The sequence below is a fragment of the Monodon monoceros genome, unplaced genomic scaffold, assembly GCF_005190385.1.
Source record: "Monodon monoceros isolate NGI ecotype Baffin Bay Population unplaced genomic scaffold, NGI_Narwhal_1 Super_Scaffold_11, whole genome shotgun sequence".
In the NCBI taxonomy this organism is placed as follows: domain Eukaryota; kingdom Metazoa; phylum Chordata; class Mammalia; order Artiodactyla; family Monodontidae; genus Monodon; species Monodon monoceros.
In genome coordinates this window covers 125,462,843-125,487,853 of record NW_021703767.1, presented here as the reverse complement: position 1 = coordinate 125,487,853, position 25,011 = coordinate 125,462,843, and the positions used below count along the sequence as shown (strand labels likewise).

Here is a 25,011-nt window from a genome sequence, read left to right as displayed (position 1 = left end):
TGGGTCTTCCCTTTCAGGTGACCAGTTAGGTGTGGTCTTTTCATTTTCATTCAGGGGCAAGACTGTCCAAGCACACTGGGGGAATAAGGTATCTCAGGACTGGGCTGCTCAGGTATAATGTAGTAACCTATCAGTTTGTGATAAATATTTAGTTCAAAGCCAGTCTGATTCATGAGTGTCAAATACCACATCAATGCCCACATTTAAACCACTGTATTATAATCAAGTTGTACTAGCCAGCTTTATATTTAAGACTGTTTACCATTTTAGGGATCAGTCTGGTAACTAAAGAAAGAAGCTCTGATTACCAAGTGGCATTTGCTGTAGGCACCATAAGGAGATTTTCTAAGGATTCCCACCAAGACAGTAGGGATGGCACTGTTCGTTTTCTCAGCCTTAGGTGAGAGGTGATCTTGGGCCTTAGGTTGTGGGATGTAGCTTAGGAAACAGTACCTCTTTTAGATACAAATACTGCTTTTTCAGGCTTGCAATACTGAATTGTGCCCATTGTTCAAGCAGACACCAAACTATGTATCCTTTTAGTCCATTTGTCCAACATTTCAGGTTGATACATTTGTAGCTGGATAGGCTAGTCTTCTGGTCCTATTGTTTGACATTCCCTCTTCTCAGCTGAGTTGCTCTATGCAGCTGAAATGGACACCTCTGCCTGGGAGGGGACAGCCCCACATAAATGTCAGAGGAACTGGAGCCATGAAATTAGTTCAGATTCTTCCTCTCTGTAAGGAAGGAGGAGGAACTGAGTTGGCATATTGGTCAGAACAACTTTGAGCAGGTGGTAGAAATTTGTGATCACTGAATTGCATGGTGGTCTCACATGGGAGAGATATCAAAACACTAGAAGTGTGAAATCATTAAACAGACAAACTGAGAGGTGAGTTAAAAGACCCCAACAATTATCATCTAAAACTTTCTCTTAAAATAGACATAGTTATTGCTCTAGTTGGTGGCAGGGCTAGAACTCAAAACCAACATTTCTGACTCAAATTTTTAATCTCTGGAAAAAAGTTTTGTTTTTCTCCTTCTCCTCTTTACTTGTCTATATGTTACATATGTTTAGAGTCCCAATTCAGGCATCCTTTCCACCTGGAAACCTGCAAAGATCCCCCATATTTGGGTTACATGGCCTTTGTATGTGCTCCAACAGTTTCTTGTACTTCATGTAGTTACTTGCATTATTAACTTATTAAAATATTAAATTTGAATTACTTGTTGTCTCTTCCACTAGTCTATAAGCTCTGTGAGTGTTGGGGCCATGCCTGTTTTATTTATCTTCATATTTATAGAGCCTAGAATGGTGCTGGGCACATGGTACCTCAGTTAGTATTTATTGAAATGTTCACAGGTTGAAAGACTTAAATGTGCAAAAATGTAATTACTAGTCAGGATTCCAGATTCTCTTCAATAATTATATTTCAAAGGCTGAAATTAAATGAAAACTAGGGAGAATGAATAAGATCCTGGGACTTCCCTGGGGGCCAGTGGTTAAGACTCCACGCTCCCAATGCAGGGGGCACGGGAAGATCCCACATGCCACATGGTGTGGCCAAAAAAAAAAAAAATCTTTATGTCTCCCTTTAGTATAAGATGGCTTTTGCATCAGTGGGATACAATATAATATTTTTAAAAATATATATATATTTTTATTTTTATTTTTGGCTGTGTTGGGTCTTTGTTGTTGTGCATGGGCTTTCTCTAGTTGCAGTGAGCGGGGACTACTCTTCGTTGCAGTGCGCGGGCTCCTCATTGCAGTGGCCTCTCTTGTTGCCGAGCACGGGCTCTAGGTGCGCGGGCTTCAATAGATGTGGCACGTGGGCTCAGTAGTTGCAGCCTGCAGGCTCTAGAGCACAGGCTCAGCACTTGTGGCATATGGGCTTAGTTGCCCCATGGCATGTGGGATCTTCCCGGACCAGGGCTTGAACCTGTGTCCCCTGCATGGGCAGGCAGACTCAACCACTGCGCCGCCAGGGAATCCCTATACAATATAATATTAATGGTGTTGAGAAATACCTGGAATATATCTGTTATAGACTAATCCACTGAGAGAAATGAACAAAGATGACACAGTTCAAATAACAGTTTAAAGTATACAGTTGGACTAGGATTAAATACATTAATTTATACCTAACAGGATGTTGACTAAAACTTTCCTCTTCATTTTATATATATATATATGTATACACATCACCACACACACGTATATATAACAATCAAAGTGATTCAGTTATATATATGTGTGTGTATGTATATGTACACACATACATATAACAGAACCACTTTGCTGTACACCAGAAACTAACAGAACATTCTAAATCAACTGTACTTTAATGAAAAAAAAAAGTTTCCTCTTACCTCAGAATTAGAATCCAGGATCTCACAATGGGGGACAAAATATCCCAGTTTCAAAAGCCAATCATTTTGGTCCAAATATAAGAGGCCTTTTACTTTAACTGTCACTAAGACCACTCCTCCTTCCGATTCCTTAAAATACTAGGGAGGGAAATAGGGTGTTCCAGTTATCTATTGCAGGTAACAAATCACTCCAAAGCTTAGTGGCTTAAAACGACAACAATCATTTTATTATCTGTCATGGTTTCTATAGATCAGGAATTTGGAAAGGACTTGGCAGGGCAATCCTGACTCAGGGTCTCTTATATACTTGAAGACAGATGGGTGGCTGGAGTTCGAACAGCAGGGGGCTGGAGCAGCTGGGGGCTTACCAGGAATTTCTCTCTCTTCAGGTGGTCTCAGGACCTCTCCATGTGGTTTCTCTACATGGGCTAGTTTGAGCTTCCTTACAGCATGGTGACTTCAGAGCAGTCAGACTGCTTACTTGGTGGCTCAGAGCTCCAAGCACAAGTATTGCAGCTAGGAAGGAATAGCTATATTTCCTTTTATGTCCTAGCCTCAGAAGTCATAATAGGTCACTTTTACCATACTCTATTCGTTGAAACAGTCACAAAAGCAGGGCTACTTTTAATGGGAGGGAATATAGACCCTACCTCTCTATTTAATAATGTCAAACTCACATTTTACAAAACCAGACATGTAGTATGGGAGATACTAGACTAGTGACTCTCTTTGGAAAATGCAGTCTGTCAAAGGGATCATATTATCTATTGTGGGTCCTTGGTCTAAGAAGAATGTTGTGCTTTTTCCTAATGGGGAGGGCAGAGGGATGTTCCTCCTTAGAGCCAAGTGAGGGTGAAAGTTACCAGATCATTATTTACAATGATTGGGTGTGCTTTCTCGTTCTCCAATTGGAAGTCTGCTTAGAAAGCACATTTTAATTTGCTCTTTGCTTGCTCGAGGAAAGAGAAAATTGGAGAGAAGGGGGCAGTGGTGAGTGGCCTATATACTCACTGGAGTGGTAAGGATATGTGACTTTCCTGGGGTCAAGTGAATACTTTTGGTGCCTAACCAAGAGAACTGCCCACCCGGCAAGAGGACCCAAACAGCAAAAACCTGTGGGCTGGGCTTCCCTGGTGGCACAGTGGTTGAGAATCTGCCTACCAATGCAAGGGACACGGGTTCGAGCCCTGGTCTGGGAAGATCCCACATGCTGTGGAGCAACTAGGCCCGTGAGCCACAACTACTGAGCCTGCGCGTCTGGAGCTTGTGCTCCGCAACAAGAGAGGCTGCCGCGACAGTGAGAGGCCCATGCACCGCGATGAAGAGTGGCCCCTGCTTGCCACAACTAGAGAAAGCCCTCGCACAGAAACAAAGACCCAACACAGCCAAAAATAAATAAATAAATAAATAAATAAAAATTAAAAAAAACAAAACAAAAACCTGTGGGCCATATCCCCAGGGCAGGAGACTCCCCCACATCAGGAATTTGTGCACTGGGGAGGCTCTACAGAACTTATGTAAGATAGCCTGCATTTGGATGCCTGCAACCTACAGAGTATCAATGGCCTATCAGAGTTAGCACAGAAACAAAGACAATAATCAAAGAGAGAATTTCACCATGTATTAGAGTCAGGGTTCAACCTGAGACACAGAACCAACAGGAGATTTATTACAAGGAATTGGCTAATGTAACTGTGGTGGCTGGATAAGGAAGTTTGTAGTCTGTAGGGCAGGCAGTCAGAAAGAAAAGATCAGGAGCATGTTGGAACCCATGAGCAAAGGCCAAAGCTTCTTGTCCACAGGTAGTAAGGAAAGGAAGGTCATGAGCAGGCTAGAACCCCAATGGCATGAATTGTTTGGAATCTGTGAAATCACGGAAAGCCTAATCCGTTTTTGGAAGGGCTTACTTGATTAGGTCAGGCCCACCCAGGATAGTCTTTCTTTTATTAACTTAAAGTCAACTGATTAGGGACTTCTATCACATCTGCAAAAACCTTCATAGCAGCACTTATATTAGTGTTTGATTAAATAACTAGAGAATGTAGTTCAGCCTAGCCAAGTTTATATATCAAAAAGCCATCACACAACAGCAGCCAGTGTATGAGATATGTGTCCTTTCCTTTTCCTTCCTCCCTGTGCCAATACACCAGGGGAGCTGGAGCCTAGAGAGATAGAGGAGGTGTCCCAGAGGTAGACCATACTGCCCTCCCAAGGACTCCAAAAGGAGGGAAAGGGAGAAGGAGTAAACCAACAGAATATGTCCTTCCCCTATTTGTGCCCCTGGGGCTACAAATCTGGCCTGCAGTGGGAAGGGGAAAGCTTTGAAAGGATATAAGACACAACTTTAACAATTTTAAGCAAGTGGGAAGTTATGGGATCTAACTGAGGTATCATTAAGATATTTGCTGACTAGCAAGGAAAAGAGATTTAACAGCAAATTTGGGTACAATGACTGGAGACAAAATTCCACTGATGGAGACAACTAAATAACAAAATGATGAGATTACAAAAATTATAAGAACTACTGCAGATGTTAAACAAAGAAGAAAAAAATAAGTGGCTAGAGTGGTCAGGGAAGGCTTGTTTCTAAAAGGCAAGATTTGGACTGGGCCTCCTTAAAAGATGAGCAGTATTTAGAAAGTGGGAGCAGAGGGGAAGCTAGTGAGAATAAAAGCTTAGAGAAACATGCACATGTGGGGAGTCAGGACAGGGAGAACACTGGACTGATCAGAGCAAAGTATGTTTGTTAAGGAGCTAAGTATCGATAGGGGCTAGACTAGGCAGGGTCTTGAGAGTTAGGCAGAGGAGTAGAGACCAATGACGTAGTTGGTAAGAAAGCTTGTAGGTTCTTGAATGGAAAGCCTGAGGGAAGTTTTTTGTTTTGTTTTGAATCTGTTAAAGGCATTAATGTGACAGTGGTATAGTATAGTTGGATTTTAGGGGAGAAGGACTGGGATCCAAGAGGGCTAGTCAGGATACTGTTGCAATATTCTAGATGGGAATTCATAAAAACCTGATCCAGAATCACAAAGGTAAAATGGAATTGGAGGAGAAAGGAAAAATCTGAGAAATATTTCAAAGACAAAAACAATAAGATTGATGACCAAATGGAGTGTGATGGCAGAAAGGATAATTGAGTATTCCTTGGTTTCTAGCTTGGGGAACTAGAAAGATGGTGGTATTTCAAACATAAGTGAGGAATTTAGGGAAGGAAAATCTATTTGGGAGACCAAGACTGTTAATTCAGTTTGTGATTGAAGCTAAAGTCATGATTTGAAGTGGAAATATCCTAATAAAAGTTGAAAAAAGAGAACATCCAGATTAGCCTGATAGCAATATGCATGAAGGACTGCAGGTTGGGGGGGGTCCATGCTAGGAACTGAAGGGCTTGGAGGCACAGGTGGTGTTTTTTAAAATGACTCTTCCAACTGAAGGTGGTGTCATTTAGAAGAGAAAGGAGTAAATAGGAACAGTTGGTTTACCCAGATGGTGTTAAAGAACAAAATAGGATTTGATTTCTGGACCATGGTTTAAGATCCTAGAACTGGTGAGTTTTTGGCAAGCAACAGGGAATATGTCATGAAGACAAAAAATAAAAAGGTTTCCTTTTTAAAAATTTTTATGTTTTAGAGGGGAGGGGCGAAATCATTGGGAAGGAAATAGGAAATTGTTCTTGGGGAGAGGGGAAAGAACTAAAGAGAACTAAGTGAACAAATACAGGTCTCAAAGAAAGAATAACATTGTAGAAGACACCCAGTGTTTCAAAAGAGTTAATTATAGGTGAAAGGAAGCTGCATTTATTAATATTCATTGAGAGTTTACTATATGCCAGCACTATGGCAAATCCTTTATATGTCATGGACATCCTTCTATGTCAGTAAAGATCCGCATTGTCATTTTTAATGGCTGCATAGCATAGTATCCAGGGTCATTCTGGTAAGCTACAATGAACTCTCCTATTCATACATTTTCCCCACCTTTTTGTATGCTCTCTTTTTCTCAGTAACAGATGAACTTTTCTTTTAGTTTGTAATTTAATTTTAAACAATTATCATGATTCAAAAAATATAGTAAAAAGTATACAGTAAAAATGTTTCCTTCTATTCTTGTTTCCTGTCCCACCCCAATGATTATTAGCTTCCTTTGTCTCTTTCCATAATTCATTTGTTATACTTTTTATATTATATAAACAAATATAAATATGTACTCTTATTTTTTCCTTTTTTTTAAAAAAAAACATAAGGTAAAATGCATCTTGTGATCATCTCTTTAGGGTAAAATCTTAGATGTGATATTGCTGAATTAAAGGGTAGTTTTAGTTAAAATCTTAAACATATTGCCCAGTTGCTCATCAGAAAAGCTGTATATAGCAAAAATGCATGAATGTCACGAAATCCATTTTATTTATTTTCTAATTTCAGTGCATCCCATATATCTGAAAGTGTATGGGAAGCCAGAATAAACATTTTAAAAAATCACTATAATTTGTAATATAAGACTAGTTTGGGTATCATACAGAAGTGATTATACAAAAGAATTTGGACTTAATCATTATAATTTATAATACAGACAAATGGACACAATGAGAAGGAAAGGTTTGATCTATGTTGTCGTTTATTTTTCTGTGTTTATCTTATTGGATGCGTAGAGAGGGAGGAATGAACAAATGGAAAAATATCAGTTGTTTGTGATGTAAAGAAAATACAGCTTAATGAGACAAAGAAAAATCAGAATGAGACATAGGGGCAGACTTAAGATGAGAGTGAAAAAAGGGTAGACAATTTCATTGGGCTTCATACATCTGATAAGGCATATTGCCAGATCATCTCTTCCTATTACTTTTTAAAAAAAACCTCCTGTTACAACCTCTACTATCTGTTACTGAATTGGTACATATGATTATAATAGAAATTAAAACTATATTTCAAGTGATGAATATGTACATTTGTCTTTTTTTTTCCCTCTTAAATAGAATTGATTGCCTGAAGAAATGGATACTTCTCCCTCCAAAAAATATCCAGTTAAAAAACGGGTGAAAATACACCCAAACACGGTGATGGTGAAATATACTTCTCATTATCCTCAGCCTGGGGATGATGGATATGAAGAAATCAATGAAGACTATGGAAATTTTATGGAAGAAAATCCAAAGAAAGGCCTGCTGAGTGAAATGAAAAGAAAAGGAAGAACTTTCTTTGGAACCATGGATACTCAACATCCACCAACAGAAGACCCAATGACCAATGAGATTGGACAATTCCAAAGTTTTGCAGAAAAAAATATTTTTCAATCCAGAAAAATGTGGATAGTGCTGTTTGGATCTGCTTTGGCTCATGGATGTGTAGCTCTTATCACTAGGCTTGTTTCTGATCGTTCCAAAGTTCCATCTCTAGAACTGATTTTTATCCGTTCTGTTTTGCAGGTCTTATCTGTGTTAGTTGTGTGTTACTACCAGGAAGCCCCCTTTGGACCCAGTGGATACAGATTGCGACTCTTCTTTTATGGTGTATGCAATGTCATCTCTATCACCTGTGCTTATACATCATTTTCAATAGTTCCTCCCAGCAATGGGACCACTATGTGGAGAGCCACAACCACAGTCTTCAGTGCCATTTTGGCTTTTTTACTTGTAGATGAGAAAATGGCTTATGTTGACACGGCTACAGTTGTTTGCAGCATCTTAGGTGTTTGTCTTGTCATGATCCCCAACATTGTTGATGAAGATAATTCTTTGTTAAACGCCTGGAAAGAAGCCTTTGGGTACACTATGACCGTGATGGCTGGACTGACCACTGCTCTTTCCATGATAGTATACAGATCCATTAAGGAGAAGATCAGCATGTGGACTGCACTGTTTACCTTTGGTTGGACTGGGACAGTCTGGGGAGTATCTACTATGTTCGTTCTTCAAGAACCCATCATCCCATTAGATGGAGAAACCTGGAGTTATCTCATTGCTATATGCATTTGTTCTACTGCAGCCTTCTTAGGAGTTTATTATGCCTTGGACAAATTCCATCCAGCTTTGGTCAGCACCGTGCAACATCTGGAGATTGTGGTAGCCATGGTGTTGCAGCTCCTAGTGTTACATATATTTCCTAGTGTCTATGATGTCTTTGGAGGGGTAATCATTATGATTAGTGTTTTTGTCCTTGCTGGCTATAAACTTTACTGGAGGAATTTAAGAAGGCAGGATTATCAGGAAATACTAGACTCTCCCATTAAGTGAATACCTGATTATTGTTAATGTTCAGTTATTAATAGGTACACAGACATTTTAATGTTCATCTAGAAATGTGTTGTATAACTGACAGAGTGCTATATAATTAATATATGCAGACGGGGAAAAATTTATTCTAGTCTAATAAATTAAAAACATATACTAAATTATGTGGAATATCATGAATCTGGTCTCTTTGCTGTTAATAATAACAGGCAATTTTTATTATAAAAATGATTATTTATTATAAATAATAAAAGGGTAGAGAATGTTAACTTTTATCACTAAAGAACATAAGACTTGAAGAAATGACTCCTTTCAGATGGAAATTCTGTGGTCCTGAAGTTCAAAAATTAGTAAAATGTTCATGCCCAATGTTCTATAAATGTTCAACAAAAATCCTTCGATATTCAAAAATCTATAAGGTGAAATGCTGAATACCAAGCCCTGTTTTGTCACCTATTTGCATTAGAAAACTAGAGGTGATTGGGCTTGGTAGAGTAGCTTGAGTGAGTTGAGGCAAGAAAGAGGGAACGAAGGAAAGGAGCTGGTTTTTCACTGGCAGTGGTGGTTGTCCTACCTTAGAAGAAATTGGTCTTCCCCTTGCTGAGGCCACATTAGGCAATGCAGAGTAAATGGAGGGAGGGAAAAGCTTGGATTCCTGCCAGCTCTACTTAGTCTATGCCATTTTGTGCCTTATGGTGGGAGATAGAATGTTGGGGGAGGGTCTACTCATCCTCAGTTATGCAGATCTCTTCCAAACCTGCCCTTGTTTATGTAGTAAGTATATGTGTGAGCTGCAGTAAAGGTACTCCTTACCCCTGAAAAAGACACTAACAGTAATCATAGTACAGCAGAAAACTGAAAACTTTGTGTCCTGAGATTCTTTTCAGAAGAGCTTAAAAGTCTGTAAAACCACATAGATTTGGGAATTTTTTACTAATTTAGCACAAACAAATGTTGATATGGTATTGCTTATTAAGCTATCGTTATTGAGCTATCTTAACTTCAAATACACCCATCTATAACTCTCCTCTGTGATGCTATGACTCAGACCCTGCAAACTACATTTTTCCTATGCCAGCTGGTCTCACTAGGTTCCACCAAAAAAGGGCATTAGAGGGAGACTGTAAAACAGAGAGGATAAAGGACTTCCTCCTTTCTGTTTGCTTGCAGTTTCTGTCATTTTTACCCCCGCAATAAGCAAGAGCCCTTTGGTCCAGAAGCAGCAATTGATCTCAGCCTTAAGCTTCTTTTGGCACTCCTCCACCCGCTACCCAGCCTCATCATCTCCCTCTCAGTAGCAGCAGGACCAGTTGCACAGCATCCTCCCAGGGGTATAAGCTACAGGTCAGCAAGTCATTCCTCTGAGCTCCTGAGACCTGATGATCCAACCTTGATTCCTCTTTTTCACTACTCCTAGGGGTTCTAGCTGCTCTCTGTAGTTATCATATCTGGGCTGCTTCAGTGTTTCCTTTTTGCTTTTCCAGTCCATCAACACCCAATACTATGTTCTCTGTTGTAATATCTTGTGATTTCTGTTCTCCTAATATGCCTTCAAAGATACCCCAAAAGGAACCCAAAGTCATTTGTAGGGTGTTTGTACTTTTGGAAAATGTTAACATTCAGATTTTTCAGGAATTACTGGCTCTCAATAGAAAGTACCCAAACTGAAGCACAGAAACAAAAAGATTTGAAAAAAAAATGAACAGAGCCTGGAATGACCTGTACTAAGGAGTAAGAAGTCTAGTATAAGTGTAAGTGTAGTCACAGAAGAAGAGAGAGAATGGGGCATAAAAAAAGATTTGAAGAAATACTGGCCAAAAGTCTTCCAAATTGGGTAAAAAGATACAACCAGCAATTTGCAGATCCAGGGAAATAAGTGAACCCCCAGCATCATAAATACAAAGAAAATCACACCTGGAAACATAGTGTAACTACTGATAAACAAAATCTTAAAAGCAGCCAGAGGAAAAGATATATGGCACACAGGAAAACAATGATAAGAATTACAGCTGGCTTCTTATCAGAAAGAGTAGAGACCAGAAAACAACAGAATGAGTTTAAAGTGCTGTAAGAAAACCCTTTGATGGCTTCTCATTGCCTATAGGATAAAGTCTAAGGCCCTTCACTTGCATAACCCACTCTTGTTTACACTTTTAGTCATCTTCTGCTCTAGCAATATTCTACTATTGTGTAATACCTTTTTTTTTAAACGCAGGCCCCTCTATGTGGAAGGACCCTGTCTTCTTTGCCTACTTACTTGCCTGACTAGCTTGACCACACACACCCCTCCCCCTGTGGACTAATGTCCCCCTGTACATATCTATTGCTGTATTTACTATACAAATAAGTACCTGTTTAAATCTAATTCTCTGACATTGAATGGAGCTCCTTTAAGTTGAGGACTGATTTTTAGGTCTCTGGTATCTATTGTACTGCTTACCACAGAGTGGACTCAATCAATTTTTGTTGAATTAATTACCATAGAAGACTAACATTACTCAGTATAGAAATTGAATTTAGTTACCAGGGTCCACTAATTTCTATACTTCACAGTCAAGCCTGTGATTACTTTCTTCTTACTGATTAGTAGATAGGTTTTTTTTTGTCCTAAATAGTCCTTACAGTGATGCTAAACCAGATCATTCTCTCTCTTTTTAAAATTTTATTTTTGGATGCGTTGGGCCTTCGTTGCTGCGCACAGGCTTTCTCTAGTTGCCGCGAGTGCGGGCTACTCTTCCTTGCGGTGTGTGGGCTTCTCATTGCGGTGGCTTCTCCTGTTGCGGAGCACAGGCTCTAGGCGTGCGGGCTTCAGTAGTTGTGGCTCGCGGGCTCTAGAGCGCAAGCTCAGTAGTTGTGGTGCGTGGGCTTAGTTGCTCCGCGGCACGTGGGATCTTCCTGGACCTGGGCTCGAACCTGTGTCCCCTGCATTGGCAGGCAGATTCTTAATCACTGTGCCACCAGGGAAGTTCTAAGCATTTCCAACAATAAGCCCTCCATAGTTTCCTGGGAAAGGTCTTAAGACATGGAGGCTCATTTTTCCTTTCCTTTTCTTCCCAGATTCTTTCCTTTGGAATGAATGAAGTGAACTGTCTACATGTTTTTATCCTAGACAGATTAGCTACCCGTATCTGAGGCCCCATTTCTAGTCCTTAGGTCATAAGTTTTGACCTAAATGTTGTTGCCTGATCCTGGCTAGTTCCTAGTCCACTCATAACGGATAAGCAGGGTTGATTCCTATTTTTGGTTTGAGTTCTGCTTTTAAAAGAGAGAAAGAAGAAGCCAAGCGCATGTTTACATTTGGAAGTTGGGGAGACAGACTGTGTGAAAGGAGGTCTCTGGGACAACTCCCACCCCTTACGAACATGGACTCCATTCTTCTAAGTACACCATACTGCAATATATGACTTTCTGTCTATCTACCCTTCCACCCAATGCTTTCCTCTCTCATTGCTGTTTCCTTATTTTTCTTCTTCAATTCCTTCTCTTTTTCTTATATCTTTTTAGTTTCTCTTTCTTTCTTTCTTTTTTTTTTTTTTTTAAGAGTTCCTGGTAAGAAAGGGTGATGAGGGAATTTTAAAGGAAGATTAAAAGAAAAACACATATTTACAGGGAACTAAAATCCTTTTATGAAAAAGCTCTCTCCCTTACTTCTTCTACTGCTTAAATAGATGGCACACAGTAGTCAATAGATCTGGATCAAAATCTCACAAAGGGTCTGTTCAGATAATTGGCCCATTCAAAATACATATTCCCATAAAAAATAAAATCTAAACTTATGACTTCAGCATATTTTTTCTGGGTTTAATTTCTCCACTTAAGGCAGTGATATAAGCTACCTGATGGCAAGGAATATTTTACCTGTTATATTTGTATTCACACTCCCTAATCCCATCACATGTAACTAGAATTGAATTGAGCCAGGTGTAGCTAACAGTTTGCCACGTGATTTTGGAGAAATAGTTTCAACCTCTGGACAATGGTTTATATAGTTTCAAAAATGAATGTAATAATATCTCAATCCATAAACTTTATAAAATGTATCAACAAATAAAACTATTGTATTAGACAGCTTGGGCTGCTATAACAAAATGCCACAGACTGTGGCTTAAACAACAATTTAATTTCTCACAGTTTTGGAGACTAGTAGAAGTCCGACATCTGGGTGCCAGTATGGTTAGTTTCTTGTGAGAGCTCTCTTCCTTGTTTGCACATGGCTGTCTTCTCACTGTGTCTTCTTGTTGTGAAGACAGAAAGCAATCTCTCTGCTGTCTCTTCCTACTGCCTCTTCTTATAAAGACACTAATCCTACAGGATTAGGGCCCCACTCTTATCACCTCAGTTAACCTTAACTACCTTTCAAAGGCCCTATCTCCAAATACAGTCACACTGGGGGGTTAGGGCTTCAACATATGAATTTTGAGAAGGAACACAATTCAGTCCACATCAGCCATGATAAAATATACACAGGTATTTAGACCCTCAGAATAAATCCAAAATTCACTTAATATTATTGACTTTAGATGCTAATTATGGGATATAGACAGAGTACTTGCCCAGAATTTCGTGATCCATTTGCCCCAGTCAACTTGAGGCCAGGAAGGGACCATGGGTGATTTGTGCTTGACCTTGTGATCCTATATATGGCAAGAGAACCACATTCCTCTATCAGGACCCAAACGAATAATTTTGAAGTTAAATACAGAAAAGCATAAACTTTTGGAATTTACAGTCAGGACCAGGATTTAAAATGGGAATGGAAGATGTATTCATGCTTTAAACAATATTTACTGACGATCTACCACGTGCTAGGCACTGGGGAAAACTGAATACTGACATGGTTCCTGACTTAATTGAGTTTACAATCAGGTAGGGGTATGGACAGGCCCTTTCAACAGCAGGATGGGGAAAATACCTGTGCACCCCAGCAGGCTTCCCTAAGGGGGCATCGCCTAAGCAGAGCCCCAGAGATGTCTGGGAAGAAACGAGGCAGGTGATTGGGGGTTGCAGCGGGGGTCTCAAGAGAACCAACTTATTGACGGCTGGGGCTGGGCCGCTAAGAATGGGCAGACCCGGCACCCAAGGTCACTGTCCCCCTCACAGCAAGGCTACCGCAGCCAAGACGGGAAGCTACCCAAAAACCAGGGTACTTTGAAGGCCCTCAGACTCAGCTTATTTCGGTTTGCGGCTCAAATTAAGCATATGTCTTACATTTTTCTCTCAGGTCCCCATTTCCAGGCCTTTTTGTTTGTTTTTTCTTTTTCGCTCCCCGCCCCTAAGAACCTTCCGCTGGCAAGACCTTCTGGTGCAGAAACCAGAAAGAAGCTCCCAGAGCAGTCGGGGTTGAACTCGGGAAGCAGTCATTTCTGCCGTAGAATCTCCTGTGGCGCTGAGGAGGAAGGCCCAGAGTAATAAGCCAGAACAGCCGGGGAGACAAAAGCAACAAGACTCAGAGTCAAGCAGGGAGCTTCTTGCGTTCTCACTCCCTCTCCGCGGAGCCGCCTCAGCTCGCTCCACACCCAGCACAGCGCTTGATTGACAAGGGGGCTCGCCCAATCCCAGCGCGGCGCAGACGGCTGTCGCGTCAGTGGAAGGGGAGACTGAGCCTATCGGATTGGGCAGGGAGGGGGTTTCCTGCCCGCGCGGATCCGCCCACGGCCTCGCAACCATTCGGCGCTGCAGCCCCGCCCTCTCGACACGCGCGCCCCGCCCCTCTCCTCAGAGCTACGCGGCGGCTGAGCGGAGGCCTCGTGCCGTAACGGCCATCGCGGCGGCCGCGGCGGCGTCCCGGTTCCCTCCTCAGGTGAGCTGGCCACCCGGGCTCGGCAGAAGGGAGGTGAGACGGTTGTACCGGCAGGCAGACGCACAGAACAGCCTTTCCTTGCTCCGGGAATCCACAGAGCCTGTTACTTGCCACGGTGCTTCCTCTTCCCCGGCGAAGTTAGCCCCCGGGGCGCCGTCTGCCGGCCCGGAGCTGAGCCGGAGGGGGCGGGGAGGCCGCTCGGCCGGGCCTGGGCGTTTACCTCGGAGCTCCGCGCGACCCTCCGGCCACTGCCCCGGGCGGCGCGGCCCCGCGGCCTCCCGGTCCATCCCCGGAACGTCGGGTCGGGGTGAGCGAGGCTGGGAGATCGAGTGTGAGGCGCGCGCCCTTCCCCGTTTCTTTTTCTCCCCAAAAGTCCTGTTGGCTGTTGTGGCGCAGTCGGAGGCCGCGAAGGTAGGGACGTGGTAGTGGAGGGAAAGGGGCGCGCTCACCTCCAGCCCGCGAGGAGGGGGAGGGAGCCGTTCCCCTTGAGGAGGGTGGACGTCTTCGGGATGCGCCTCCCTCCCCTCCTCCCACCCCCAGCCGTTTCCCTCCTCCTCGGGAAAGCTGGGTTATTTTAATCTTATGGACCTGCTGTAGATTCGTACGCGAGTTGCTTGGGCTGTGAGCTTTTGACTTGAGTTGTAATATATCCGGTAAGAAAAGAAAATGTATCTCGATAGTTGTTTTGTAACCTTTCTTATGTGTGTCCATGAAAGTTAAATTTGCCGTAAGAGGCTCGGGAAGCTGGATTTTGTTCGGGACTGAGAACTCTGACATTATAGACGCCTAATTAGTGTCGAACGAATGAACTAGTCACCTAAAAATAATTCTACCCCGTTAGATTTGGTGATAAACCATGGGAGTTATGAAAGAATAAGGTTAAGGAGAAATTTCTAACCCCATCTTGGGTGGTGAGCAAAGAAGCTCACTCAGTGTCCGGTCAGAACGGGTAAGTGTTGCAAGAGGTATTCATTGTTAAAAATCTTACTTTGGTAGATTTATGAAAGACCAACTATACAATTTATTAAGCACTTGGAAAGCACTGTGCCTAAAGTCTCAACCTTCAGCGAGTTCACAGAGTCAATGGGGTCGGCTCTTAAACAGGCATCCCATTCAAAGTTTGATAGAAACTCAAGAACTATGCATTGGTTGATTAATATTAGTTTTATTTCATCTTGATCACAAACTTTGGGATTTTCTTCTTTGGAAAATTGTCATCTGTGAACAGTTTGCAGAATGTTCAAGATTTCTCAGCTGTGCTTGTTCATGTATTAAATTTTAAATTGTTTGCTCTACTTTTCTAAGTATTATCTTTAGTCCAGATGTTACCAGTGCTTTCAGGTCCATGTAAATAAAGCTTCGAACATTTTGTTAGATATTGAATGATGCTTTATGCCACTGGGTTCATTTTTCTTTTGAACCTTTGAGAACTTTCCTGCCAAAACTCAAGGTAGATTTGATGTGATTATTGTTATAAATCACATGTCAGGAAGAATTGATAAATACAGTTGCAGTCCATTTTTTCCCTCTTATAGTTTAATTAATAATTTTTACAATTTACTCACCTTTATAATATGGAAAAATACCAAATGTTGTCTACCTACACCAGAAGACTAAATGATTATTTAGTTATTTGGTCAATAAGTAGAATTAGAGGAAACTCTTGAAATTACTAAGCATTTAACAAATTCTCCGTGAATACTTTGCTGTGCTGTTTTAGGAAGACAGCTGACAGGGCCACAAATGACATTTAAAGATTATTTAATAAGGCAACAATTCTATTTGGATGCTCACTTTATTTGAAAGATAGAATTTATAGTCTTCCCTTCAAAACTGATTCCATATGCTGACTGTGTTTTGGTGATTTTATCATGCCTTAAATTACCCAGACATAAACCTTGGTTTTATCTTTGACTTCCTCTATCCACATAACTTAACACTGACCAATTTTTGTTAACCATTTTCTGAAATTTCTTTCAGGTATCTGTTCCTTCCCACTAGCTTTTAACTGGGTTTTCTGCCTGTCTTTTCTCCCTACTCAGTATGTTCTGCCTTCTGCCTGTTCTTAAAATAATGCTTCCAACGCCCTCACTGTTAAACCAGCAATAGTTCCCTGTTATTTACAGAGTATAGTTCAGAATTCCCAGCCTTCTAACAATCTGCTCAAAACCTGTTTTTTCTAATGATGGCACTAATTCTCTATAGGAGCTGTCCACCCTAACCAACCCAATCTCTTGTTCTCATTTAGACTTTGTATTTTTCTACCTTGGTATCTGTTGAGACTTTGCCTACTTATAGCCTGCGTTCTTTAAAAGGAATTTTCCTCCTTAAATTAAGTGGCAAATGAAGGCAAATTTTGTTGAAGTTTCATTTTTGGTCCTTTAGTGCAACCTTCCAGATCTTTCTGTTCTCTGTGTTGTTGCTTTCCTTTGAACGCACTGCCCTTACTGTTTTATCATTCCTTTGGTTTTTAATCTTATGTGGACTTGTATCATAATACTATGGAACAATATTGTAGGAACGTTGGAATCCAACCATCTGTTTTATAGATAGGGAAAACGTAATCCATACAGACTAACTGCACTAAAATTCACCTAGTGATGGTGGCAGAGCTGAGACTCAAACCTTGATTTCCTGCTTGACTTCCTAACTCAAGCTGTGTATATTAAAAAAAAAAAAATGTGTATTCTATATGAAACTATACTTCTTTTCATCTCTTGCAATGTCATTTTGTATTGTTTGCTTCACATTACTTTGCATTTTGTGTATTAATGCCTTCTGATACAGATTCAAAACTTCTGTATGAGGGCAGGGGAACCTTCATGACTTGCATTGTTTGAATCATTGAAACAGTGATTTAAAGTCTACATAGAGACTTCTAGCTTGTTGGATGTATTAACAGCTTTAACAAAAATAATACTGTCATGTCCACTGTTGAGTCCTGACTCACTAAAAATGAATCTCTTAGAAGTTTCACTGTTGGATTTTAGTTTGTTTGATTCTCTTGATAAAAGAGACTTGAATCTTTGGGAGCCTTGAAAGTAGATGTGAACAATGACTTATTAGGTGACTAAGTTTATTGACCTAACTAAATGTTCTTTTTCTCTTTTTTTTTTTTTTTTTTTTTTTGAGGTACGCGGGCCTCTCACTGCCATGGCCTCGGCCTCTCCCGCTGCGGAGCACAGGCTTCGAACGCGCAGGCTCAGCGGCCATGGCTCACGGGCCCAGCCGCTCTGCCGCATGTGGGATCTTCCCGGACCGGGGCACGAACCCGTGTCCCCTGCATCGGCAGGCGGACTCTCAACCACTGTGCCACCAGGGAAGCCCCTTTTTCTCTTTTTGATAGAACAGTAACACTTTTACATTTTGCTATTTTTTCATTTTGTTCATCTGTCAAGAACCAGATTATTGAGCAATCTGCTTATTGAGCAAAACATTCTGTAAACCATTTGTTCCATTTGGGGAGTTAGAGAGCTTTTATATATTTGTTCTTCACGTTTTTTTCCCTCTTAACTTTAAAGTTTCTGTTAATACCAGCAGCATAGGGTTTCCTTGGTATTTTTGTTACATTGATGTATCAAGAGTTGAATGGTATAAGACAGCACAGAAAACTATCAGGTGAAATATCTCTGGAGGGTATGCTTTACTTTTTTGGCCTGAAACAAATTAGAAAAATTAGAAGCTATTTTTCTTTTATTGTTTGGTTGTTTATAATGGCTTATTCTTATTTGTTTAAATAATTATCTGCTAAAATAAACTGTGGAAACACTGTTTCTCTTGTTCTTTTTTCCTGAAATTGTACCTGAGGAGTGCTGAATTGGGTAAGTATGGTATGAATAATTTCTGCTTTTGTTCAAACAGACCAGTTGAATAAAGCAGTGAGAGTATGGCTTGGAGAGATCTTTTAAAAAACGGGTGCATTGAAAAGGTTTTTTTTTTTTTTTTTTTTTTTTTTTTAATAATTAACCTTCCCAAACTTTCAGTACATGCATGCTTCAAAATCATGTTGCATTTAGATCAATTCAAATAATAAATATAACAAAGAATTTAATGTTCATTGTATTTTTTGAGTATTCCAGCTATATTGTAGAAACATTTTATTAATTAAACAAGGCACTGGAAAGGTTTTTGGAAATACTTGATCACTTCCAGATACTGTATGTTTTTAAGCAACATTTTTATTTTTAGAAACATTTAGAATACTTCCTGTAAAACCTCCCCCCCCACCCCCCCCCCCAACCCCGAATTTTTGCTGCCCTAGGAAGTCAGATTTTGGGTTGGCCAAAAAGTTTGGAAAAACCCGAATGAACTTTGTGGCCAACCCAAATACATTAGTTTTTGTATGTTTTTTTACATTTTTTTTTACATATTCTTAGAAAGCCCTATAAAGCCTTCCATGATTTGGCTTTTGCCAGCTTCTAGCTGCATTTCTTGGCATTATCTTTTTCCTTTAGGCTACTCTTTGGGCCTTGAATAGCCAAGCTCTTTTTTGCCTTGGAGCCTATGAACATGCTCTTCCCTCTGGCAGATGGCTTTTTTGGGTTAATAAGTATTAAGTTTGGCTGCTAGTAACAGAAAGACACCGAATAATAATTTCTGTTCCACAGCAGAGAAATCCAGAATTTACATGACACTCATTTATTGTTATTTCCAGTTGTTTTCCTATTGTAAATAACTTTGAAATAAAGATCTTTGTGTATAAGACCTTAGAAAATTTCCCTTTTGATTAATTCCTGTTGTGGGATCCAGTTGAATGTTCCATTAATTTCTTTAAAAACTTGTTTAGAGAAAGTATCATTATGTTTTTTAAAATTGCAAAGTGGCCAAATTTCAGTGTATCCCTAATGAATTTTTCCAGTTGTAGACATAGGCCCATTACCCAGATCAAGGTATAGAACATTCCTAGTGCTCCAGAAGGGTCTCTCATGGGTCCTCCCAAATCTGTATCTCCCCCGCCCCCCACCCCCGCAAAGTAATCACCATTTTGACCTATATCACCATAGGTTACTTTTGCCTGTTCTTGAACTTAATATAAGTGGAACCATACAGTATATACTTTTGTGAATGGCTGCTTTTACTTAACATTGTGTTTGTGAGACTCACCCATGATGTTGGGTACAGCAGTAGTTGGTCTTTTTCACTGATGGCAGTATCTTGTTGGATGAATATATACATTAAAAAAAAATTCACCATTAATGGATGTTTGATATACTTCATTTTTTTTAGCTGTTGTGAATAAAGCAGCTATGAACATTTACTTACAAGTCTTTTAGTGGACATACACCCTCATTTCTTTTGAGTATATATACATGGGAGTAGAATTGCTCTGTTTTTGTCTACCAGTTTTTTTTTTTTTTTAATTTTTTCAACTTTTTGGCTGCATTGGGTCTTCATTGCTGTGTGCATGCTTTCTCTAGTTGTAGCAAGCTACTCTTCATTGTGGTGCGCGGCTTCTCATTGTGGTGGCTTCTCTTTGCGGAGCGCTGGCTCTAGGTATGTGGGCTTCAGTAGTTGCAGCATGTGGACTCAGTAGTTGTGGCACGCGGGCTGTAGAGCGCAGGCTCAGTAGTTGTGGTGCACGGGCTTAGTTGCTCTGCGGCATATGGGATCTTCCCGGACCAGGGCTCGAACCCGTGTCCCCTGCATTGGCAGGCGGATTCTTAACCACTGCACTACCAGGGAAGTCCCTTTCTACCAGTTTTTGAACCTGATTGAACTAGTTCTCTGGCTGGTCCATAGTAGTTTCCTGGGATTTCTCCCTTTACCATAAAGCTAGTGATTCCCTTTGCCTTAACTCTCTTGTTTCCTGTGAATCATGTAATTCTTTTTTATTTTTTTATTGTTTTGACCCCTTCTTTTGATGGGGTATATCGCACAGTAGATTACTGTGAAAAGTTGAGATCTGCGTTAATAAAAACCCCCTTTATTTATTTATTTATTTTTGGTCTTCCCACTGATTTGGTTGGTTGGGTAAGGAGTTGTAGGTTGGAAATAATTTCCCTTCTGAATTCTGAAGGCATCTCTCCATTGTTTTCTAGCTTGTGGCCCATTTAAGAATTCTGAAGACATTCTGATTCCTGATCCTGTTTTTTGCCTTTCTGGAATTTTGTGAATTTCATGAGGGTGTGACTTGGCATACATCTATTTTTGTGTGTTTCCTTAGATATTATTCGTTGTGCCTTCCAAATCTGCCAAATTATGTTCATCAGTTCTGGGAAATTTTCTTGAATTTTTTTCATTGATGGTTGGATTAATCTGCTAGGGCTGCCATAACAAAATACCGTAGACTGTGTGGTTTAAAGAACAGATACTAATTTTCTCACAGTTCTGGAGGCTAGAAGTCCAAGATCAAGGTACTGTCCGGGTTGGTTTCGGATGAGTTCTCTTCTTGGCTTGTAGACAGCTGCCTTCTCAGTGTGTCCTTACAAGGCCTTCCATGGAGAGAACTGTATCTTTCCTCCTCTTGTTTTGAGGATACCAATCCTGTTGGATTAGGGCCCCACCCTTATGACCTCATTTAACCATAACTACCTCCTGAAGGCTGTATCTCCAAATACCGTCACACTGGGGGCTAGGGCTTCAACATATAAATTTTGAGGGGACACAGTTCAGTCCATTACAGTGGTTTAGTCTCCTCCCTTTTGTATCTCTCTCTGTGAAACTTCTGTTCTTTGTTTGAATCTCTTAGACTAGTCCTCTGATACTCCCTTTTTCTCTTTTCACCTCCTAGTCTTTTGGCCCTGTTTTATAAGGGAGGCTTTCTTCACTTTATTTCCTAAGCCTTCTGTTGAATTTTTCATTTTTTGCTGTGAAGATTTTGATTTCCCAAGAGTTCTTTTTGTTCTCTTAAAGATTCTCTTTTATAGAGAGCATTTTGTGCTTCTGTCATGGATGCATTGTCTTCTCTAATTTCTGAGGCTATAAATAGCTTTTTTTTTAACTTTTTTATTTTTTTGCAGCCTCTGTTCCTTCTAAATTGGCCTCTAGCTTTTATGTTGGAGGCTTACTTCAGGTGTCAGTAATCAATCCTTGGATGTTATCTAGTGAGTGAAAGTCTGAATTGATGGGGACTTGAAGACTTTGAATTTCATTTCATGGTGGCCCAAGTGAGCCATTTTTTGAGAAAACCCTGATTGATGTGCAGGAGGTGTTTTCCTCTTGGGTCGGGTACATGAAGGAAAACTCAAATCTGCTTGAGGTCTGAAAGTTTGGCCACCAATTTTTTTGGTTTGAGGGATTGGATTTCTCATTCCCCTACTTTTGGTAGGGTATGCAGATCTTTAATTATATCTGGTGAGCCCTAGTTCAGAGTGGAGTAACCAACCAATCAGAATGATTTTACATTTTTAAAGGGTTGTAAAAAAATAGTATGTGGCAGAGACTGTGTGGCCCGTAAAGACTAAAACATTTACTATCTGGCCCTTTACAGAAAAGGTTTGCCTGCTTTGTTCTGGGTGTAATGGTTCTGATTTCCTTTAATAAAGCTTCTAGACTACTACTTTTACTCCCACTCAGGCTTCAGTTTACAATCTTGGGACTTCCTGAAGCTATTTGTTTTAATTTAGTTTGGTGCATATCATGGAAGTTATGACTAAGAATTGGTAGGATATACTCTATTATCAGAGATATGAGATTTTTTAATGTAAAATGTCAAGAAGTAGGAAAAGCAAAATACTGAAGAAATAAATCACAACGCATAATGAGTGTACATGTGCATTGTTCTTTTTCTTGTCATCTAAGTGCAGAACATAAATGTGTATACTTTGAAGAATGGGGAAAGAGGCATTGAGAACAGGCCCAAGTCATGTTTTAAATGAGCAATTTTCATCAACTCTCTCTGTAGTTGGTAAATCATAACTGGCAGAATAAATTGGCTCCAGACAAGAAGCTGTTCCAGGCAGTAATATACATATACATATATATGTGTAAGTGTGCGTATATATGTGTGTGTGTGGTTGTATTTGTCCACCTGATATCAGAAACGAGAGAGAGAATTAATGTAAGCACGTGGCAGGGTGGGAGAAACAGGAATTGCATTGTTATAGGAAATAAAGTAAAATGTCTTTTCCTTTAAGTGCTAGCTGCTGAAAAACTGTTACGTTTAGTCTTAATTGTGTGAGCAGTCTCATCACAGGTTTCTTGTATAATACTTTCTTTCCTTTAAATGGTGTCTTATCTTTAGTATTTATCTCCCTTTTTTTGGTTTTTTTTTTTTGCTGCATGTGGCATGCGGGATCGTAGTTCCCTGACCAGGGATCTAACCCGTGCCCCCTGCATTGGGAGTGCAGACTCTTAACCACTGGACCACCAGAGAAGCCCCTATCTCTGTTATTATCATTTACAAATTTATTTAATTAATTAATTATTTTTGGCTGCATTGGGTCTTCGTTGCTGCGCACGGGCTTTCTCTAGTTGCGGCAAGTGGGGGCTTCTCCTGTTGCGGAGCACGGCCTCTAGGCACACGGGCTTCAGTAGTTGTGGCTCCCGGGCTCTAGAGCGCAGGCTCAGTAGTTGTCACCCACAGTAGTTGTCTGCGGCATGTGGGATCTTTCTGGACCAGGGCTCGAACCCATGTCCCCTGCATTGGCAGGCGGATTCTTAACCATTGCACCACCAGGGAAGTCCTCTCTGTTATTTTTTAATATGTATATTCCAGACTTGTTTCTTTGAGTATACAAACTCATGCTCACTTAAAATAGGATCACATGCTACATTTTGTTTTCTAATTTGGCTTTTATAAACATTCTTTCGAGTCAGTATATATAAGTTTAAAGATTCTAGAGACAGACAACTTGAATTCCAGTATAGCCTTCATCACTGTTTGGGCTTAGGCGTCTACAAGCCTCATTCTTCTTATCTGTAATATGGGGATTATACTTAATCAAAGGATTATTATAAGGTTTACGTGAGAATTCATGTATCCACTTAACTGCTAAGCAGTGATTGGTGTACATTAAGAGCTTTAGAATCAGTTTTAGATGTAAAATAACAGGGTTCAAAAGTATAGGTGTTGTAAATGTTGGTAACTGTTGCCAAACTACTATTCAGAAAAAACATACGAATTTATATCTTTACCAACAAATAGTGTTCCTTTACTTTGCATAATTATTCTAATTTTTGACAACTTGGTAGGTAAAAAACTGGCAGAACTAAAAGGAGAATTAGACAAATTCATAAATATAATTTGGGATATTTTAGTATAACTCTGAGTAATTAGTAGAACAACAATAAGACAAAAAAGTCAAAAGATTTGAACAACATAATTAACAAATGAGTCTAATTACATGCATAGAACATTTTACCCAGCACCTGAAGAATACAGATTTTTTTCTAGTGCCTATGGAAATTTTCCCCCAAATTTACATATGCTGGACCATAAAAAAGATGGAAATAATCAGTTCTAGAATATGTGCTCTGACATGTTGGAATTAAGCTAGAAATCAATTACAAAAAATAACTAGAAAATGACATGTCAACTGTTTGGAAATTAAAGAGTATACTCCTAAGTAACCCAGGGATTAAAGAAGAAATGACATTGAACTCTTCTGAACTGAATGATGAAAATATGACATAACTTAAGGGATACAGGTAATCCATGCTTAAAGGAACATTTATAGCCTTATAATGCATATGTTAGAATAAAGGCTAAAAATAATTGAAAAGATTACTGTGTAGAGATGGATGAGTGAAATATGCATTTACTTTTACTCCCCTCCAAAGCCTACCAAGATGATTGATCGTATAGAATATTTTTTAAAGGTTGGAACTACATAGGTAAAGAGAATGGAAGAAGCAATGAAATTTGGAAGCTGGAAAGCAACAGCCTGATAGAAACATTTTAGTAGATTTAAAAATGTTCGGGGCTTCCCTGGTGGCGCAGTGGTTGAGAGTCCGCCTGCCGATGCAGGGGACACGGGTTCGTGGCCCAGTCCGGGAAGATCCCACATGCCGCGGAGCGGCTGGGCCCGTGAGCCATGGCCGCTGAGCCTGTGCGTCCGGAGCCTGTGTTCTGCAATGGGAGAGGCCACAGCAGTGAGAAGCCTGCGTACCACAAAAAAAAAAAAAAAAAAAAAAAAGTTCAATCCTAAACTGGCAGTAGGAAAAATAGAAAAGAATCCTCAGGCTCAGGAATTGGCAGCATCAGGTATTCTTGTGGAAGATGGGCTGAGAGTGGTGCTAAAAATAGAAGGATTGCTTGAAAGTCTGTTTAAGAAGCCAGCTCAGTTAATCATAATAGCCAAAAAGTAGAAACAGCCCAGATGTCCATCAACTAATAATGGGTAAAAAAAATGCATATTGCGATAAACAGCAATGAAGTACTCATACATTTTATAACGTGAATGAACCTTCACAGTATGCTTATGTGAAAGAAGCCAGTCACAAAAGACCACATATTGTATGATTTTATTTGTATGAAATGTCTAAAAAATACAAATCTATAGAGATAGGGAGTAAATTAGTGGTTGCCTAGGTCTGGGAATAGGGGAGATTAGAGGGAAATGGGAAGTGACTGCTCAAGGGTACGGGTTTCTTTTTTGGTGTGATGAAAATGTTCTAAAATTGATTGTGATGATGGTTGCACGACTGAATATACTAAAAATCATTGAATTGTATG

General features: G+C 40.1%; 2 protein-coding genes across 5 annotated transcripts in view; both read left to right on the top strand.

Moving 5' to 3' along the window:
* SLC35G2 (solute carrier family 35 member G2) overlaps positions 1 to 8,769 on the top strand; it is a 32,056-nt gene extending 23,287 nt beyond the window's left edge. The window contains exon 2 of the mRNA XM_029214774.1: positions 7,343 to 8,769. Coding sequence (XP_029070607.1) covers positions 7,361 to 8,599 — 1,239 coding nt within the window. The 5' untranslated portion in view covers positions 7,343 to 7,360 and the 3' untranslated portion in view covers positions 8,600 to 8,769. The remainder of the gene's footprint in view (positions 1 to 7,342) is intronic.
* Positions 8,770 to 14,294: 5,525 nt separating this feature from the next.
* Positions 14,295 to 25,011, top strand: part of NCK1 (NCK adaptor protein 1) — an 83,275-nt gene continuing 72,558 nt past the window's right edge. The window contains exon 1 of one of the 4 annotated variants that reach the window (XM_029215514.1): positions 14,295 to 14,396. The gene's annotated coding sequence lies outside the window, so the exon portion shown is untranslated. The other 3 variants (XM_029215515.1, XM_029215516.1, XM_029215517.1) reach the window with 3 other exon arrangements.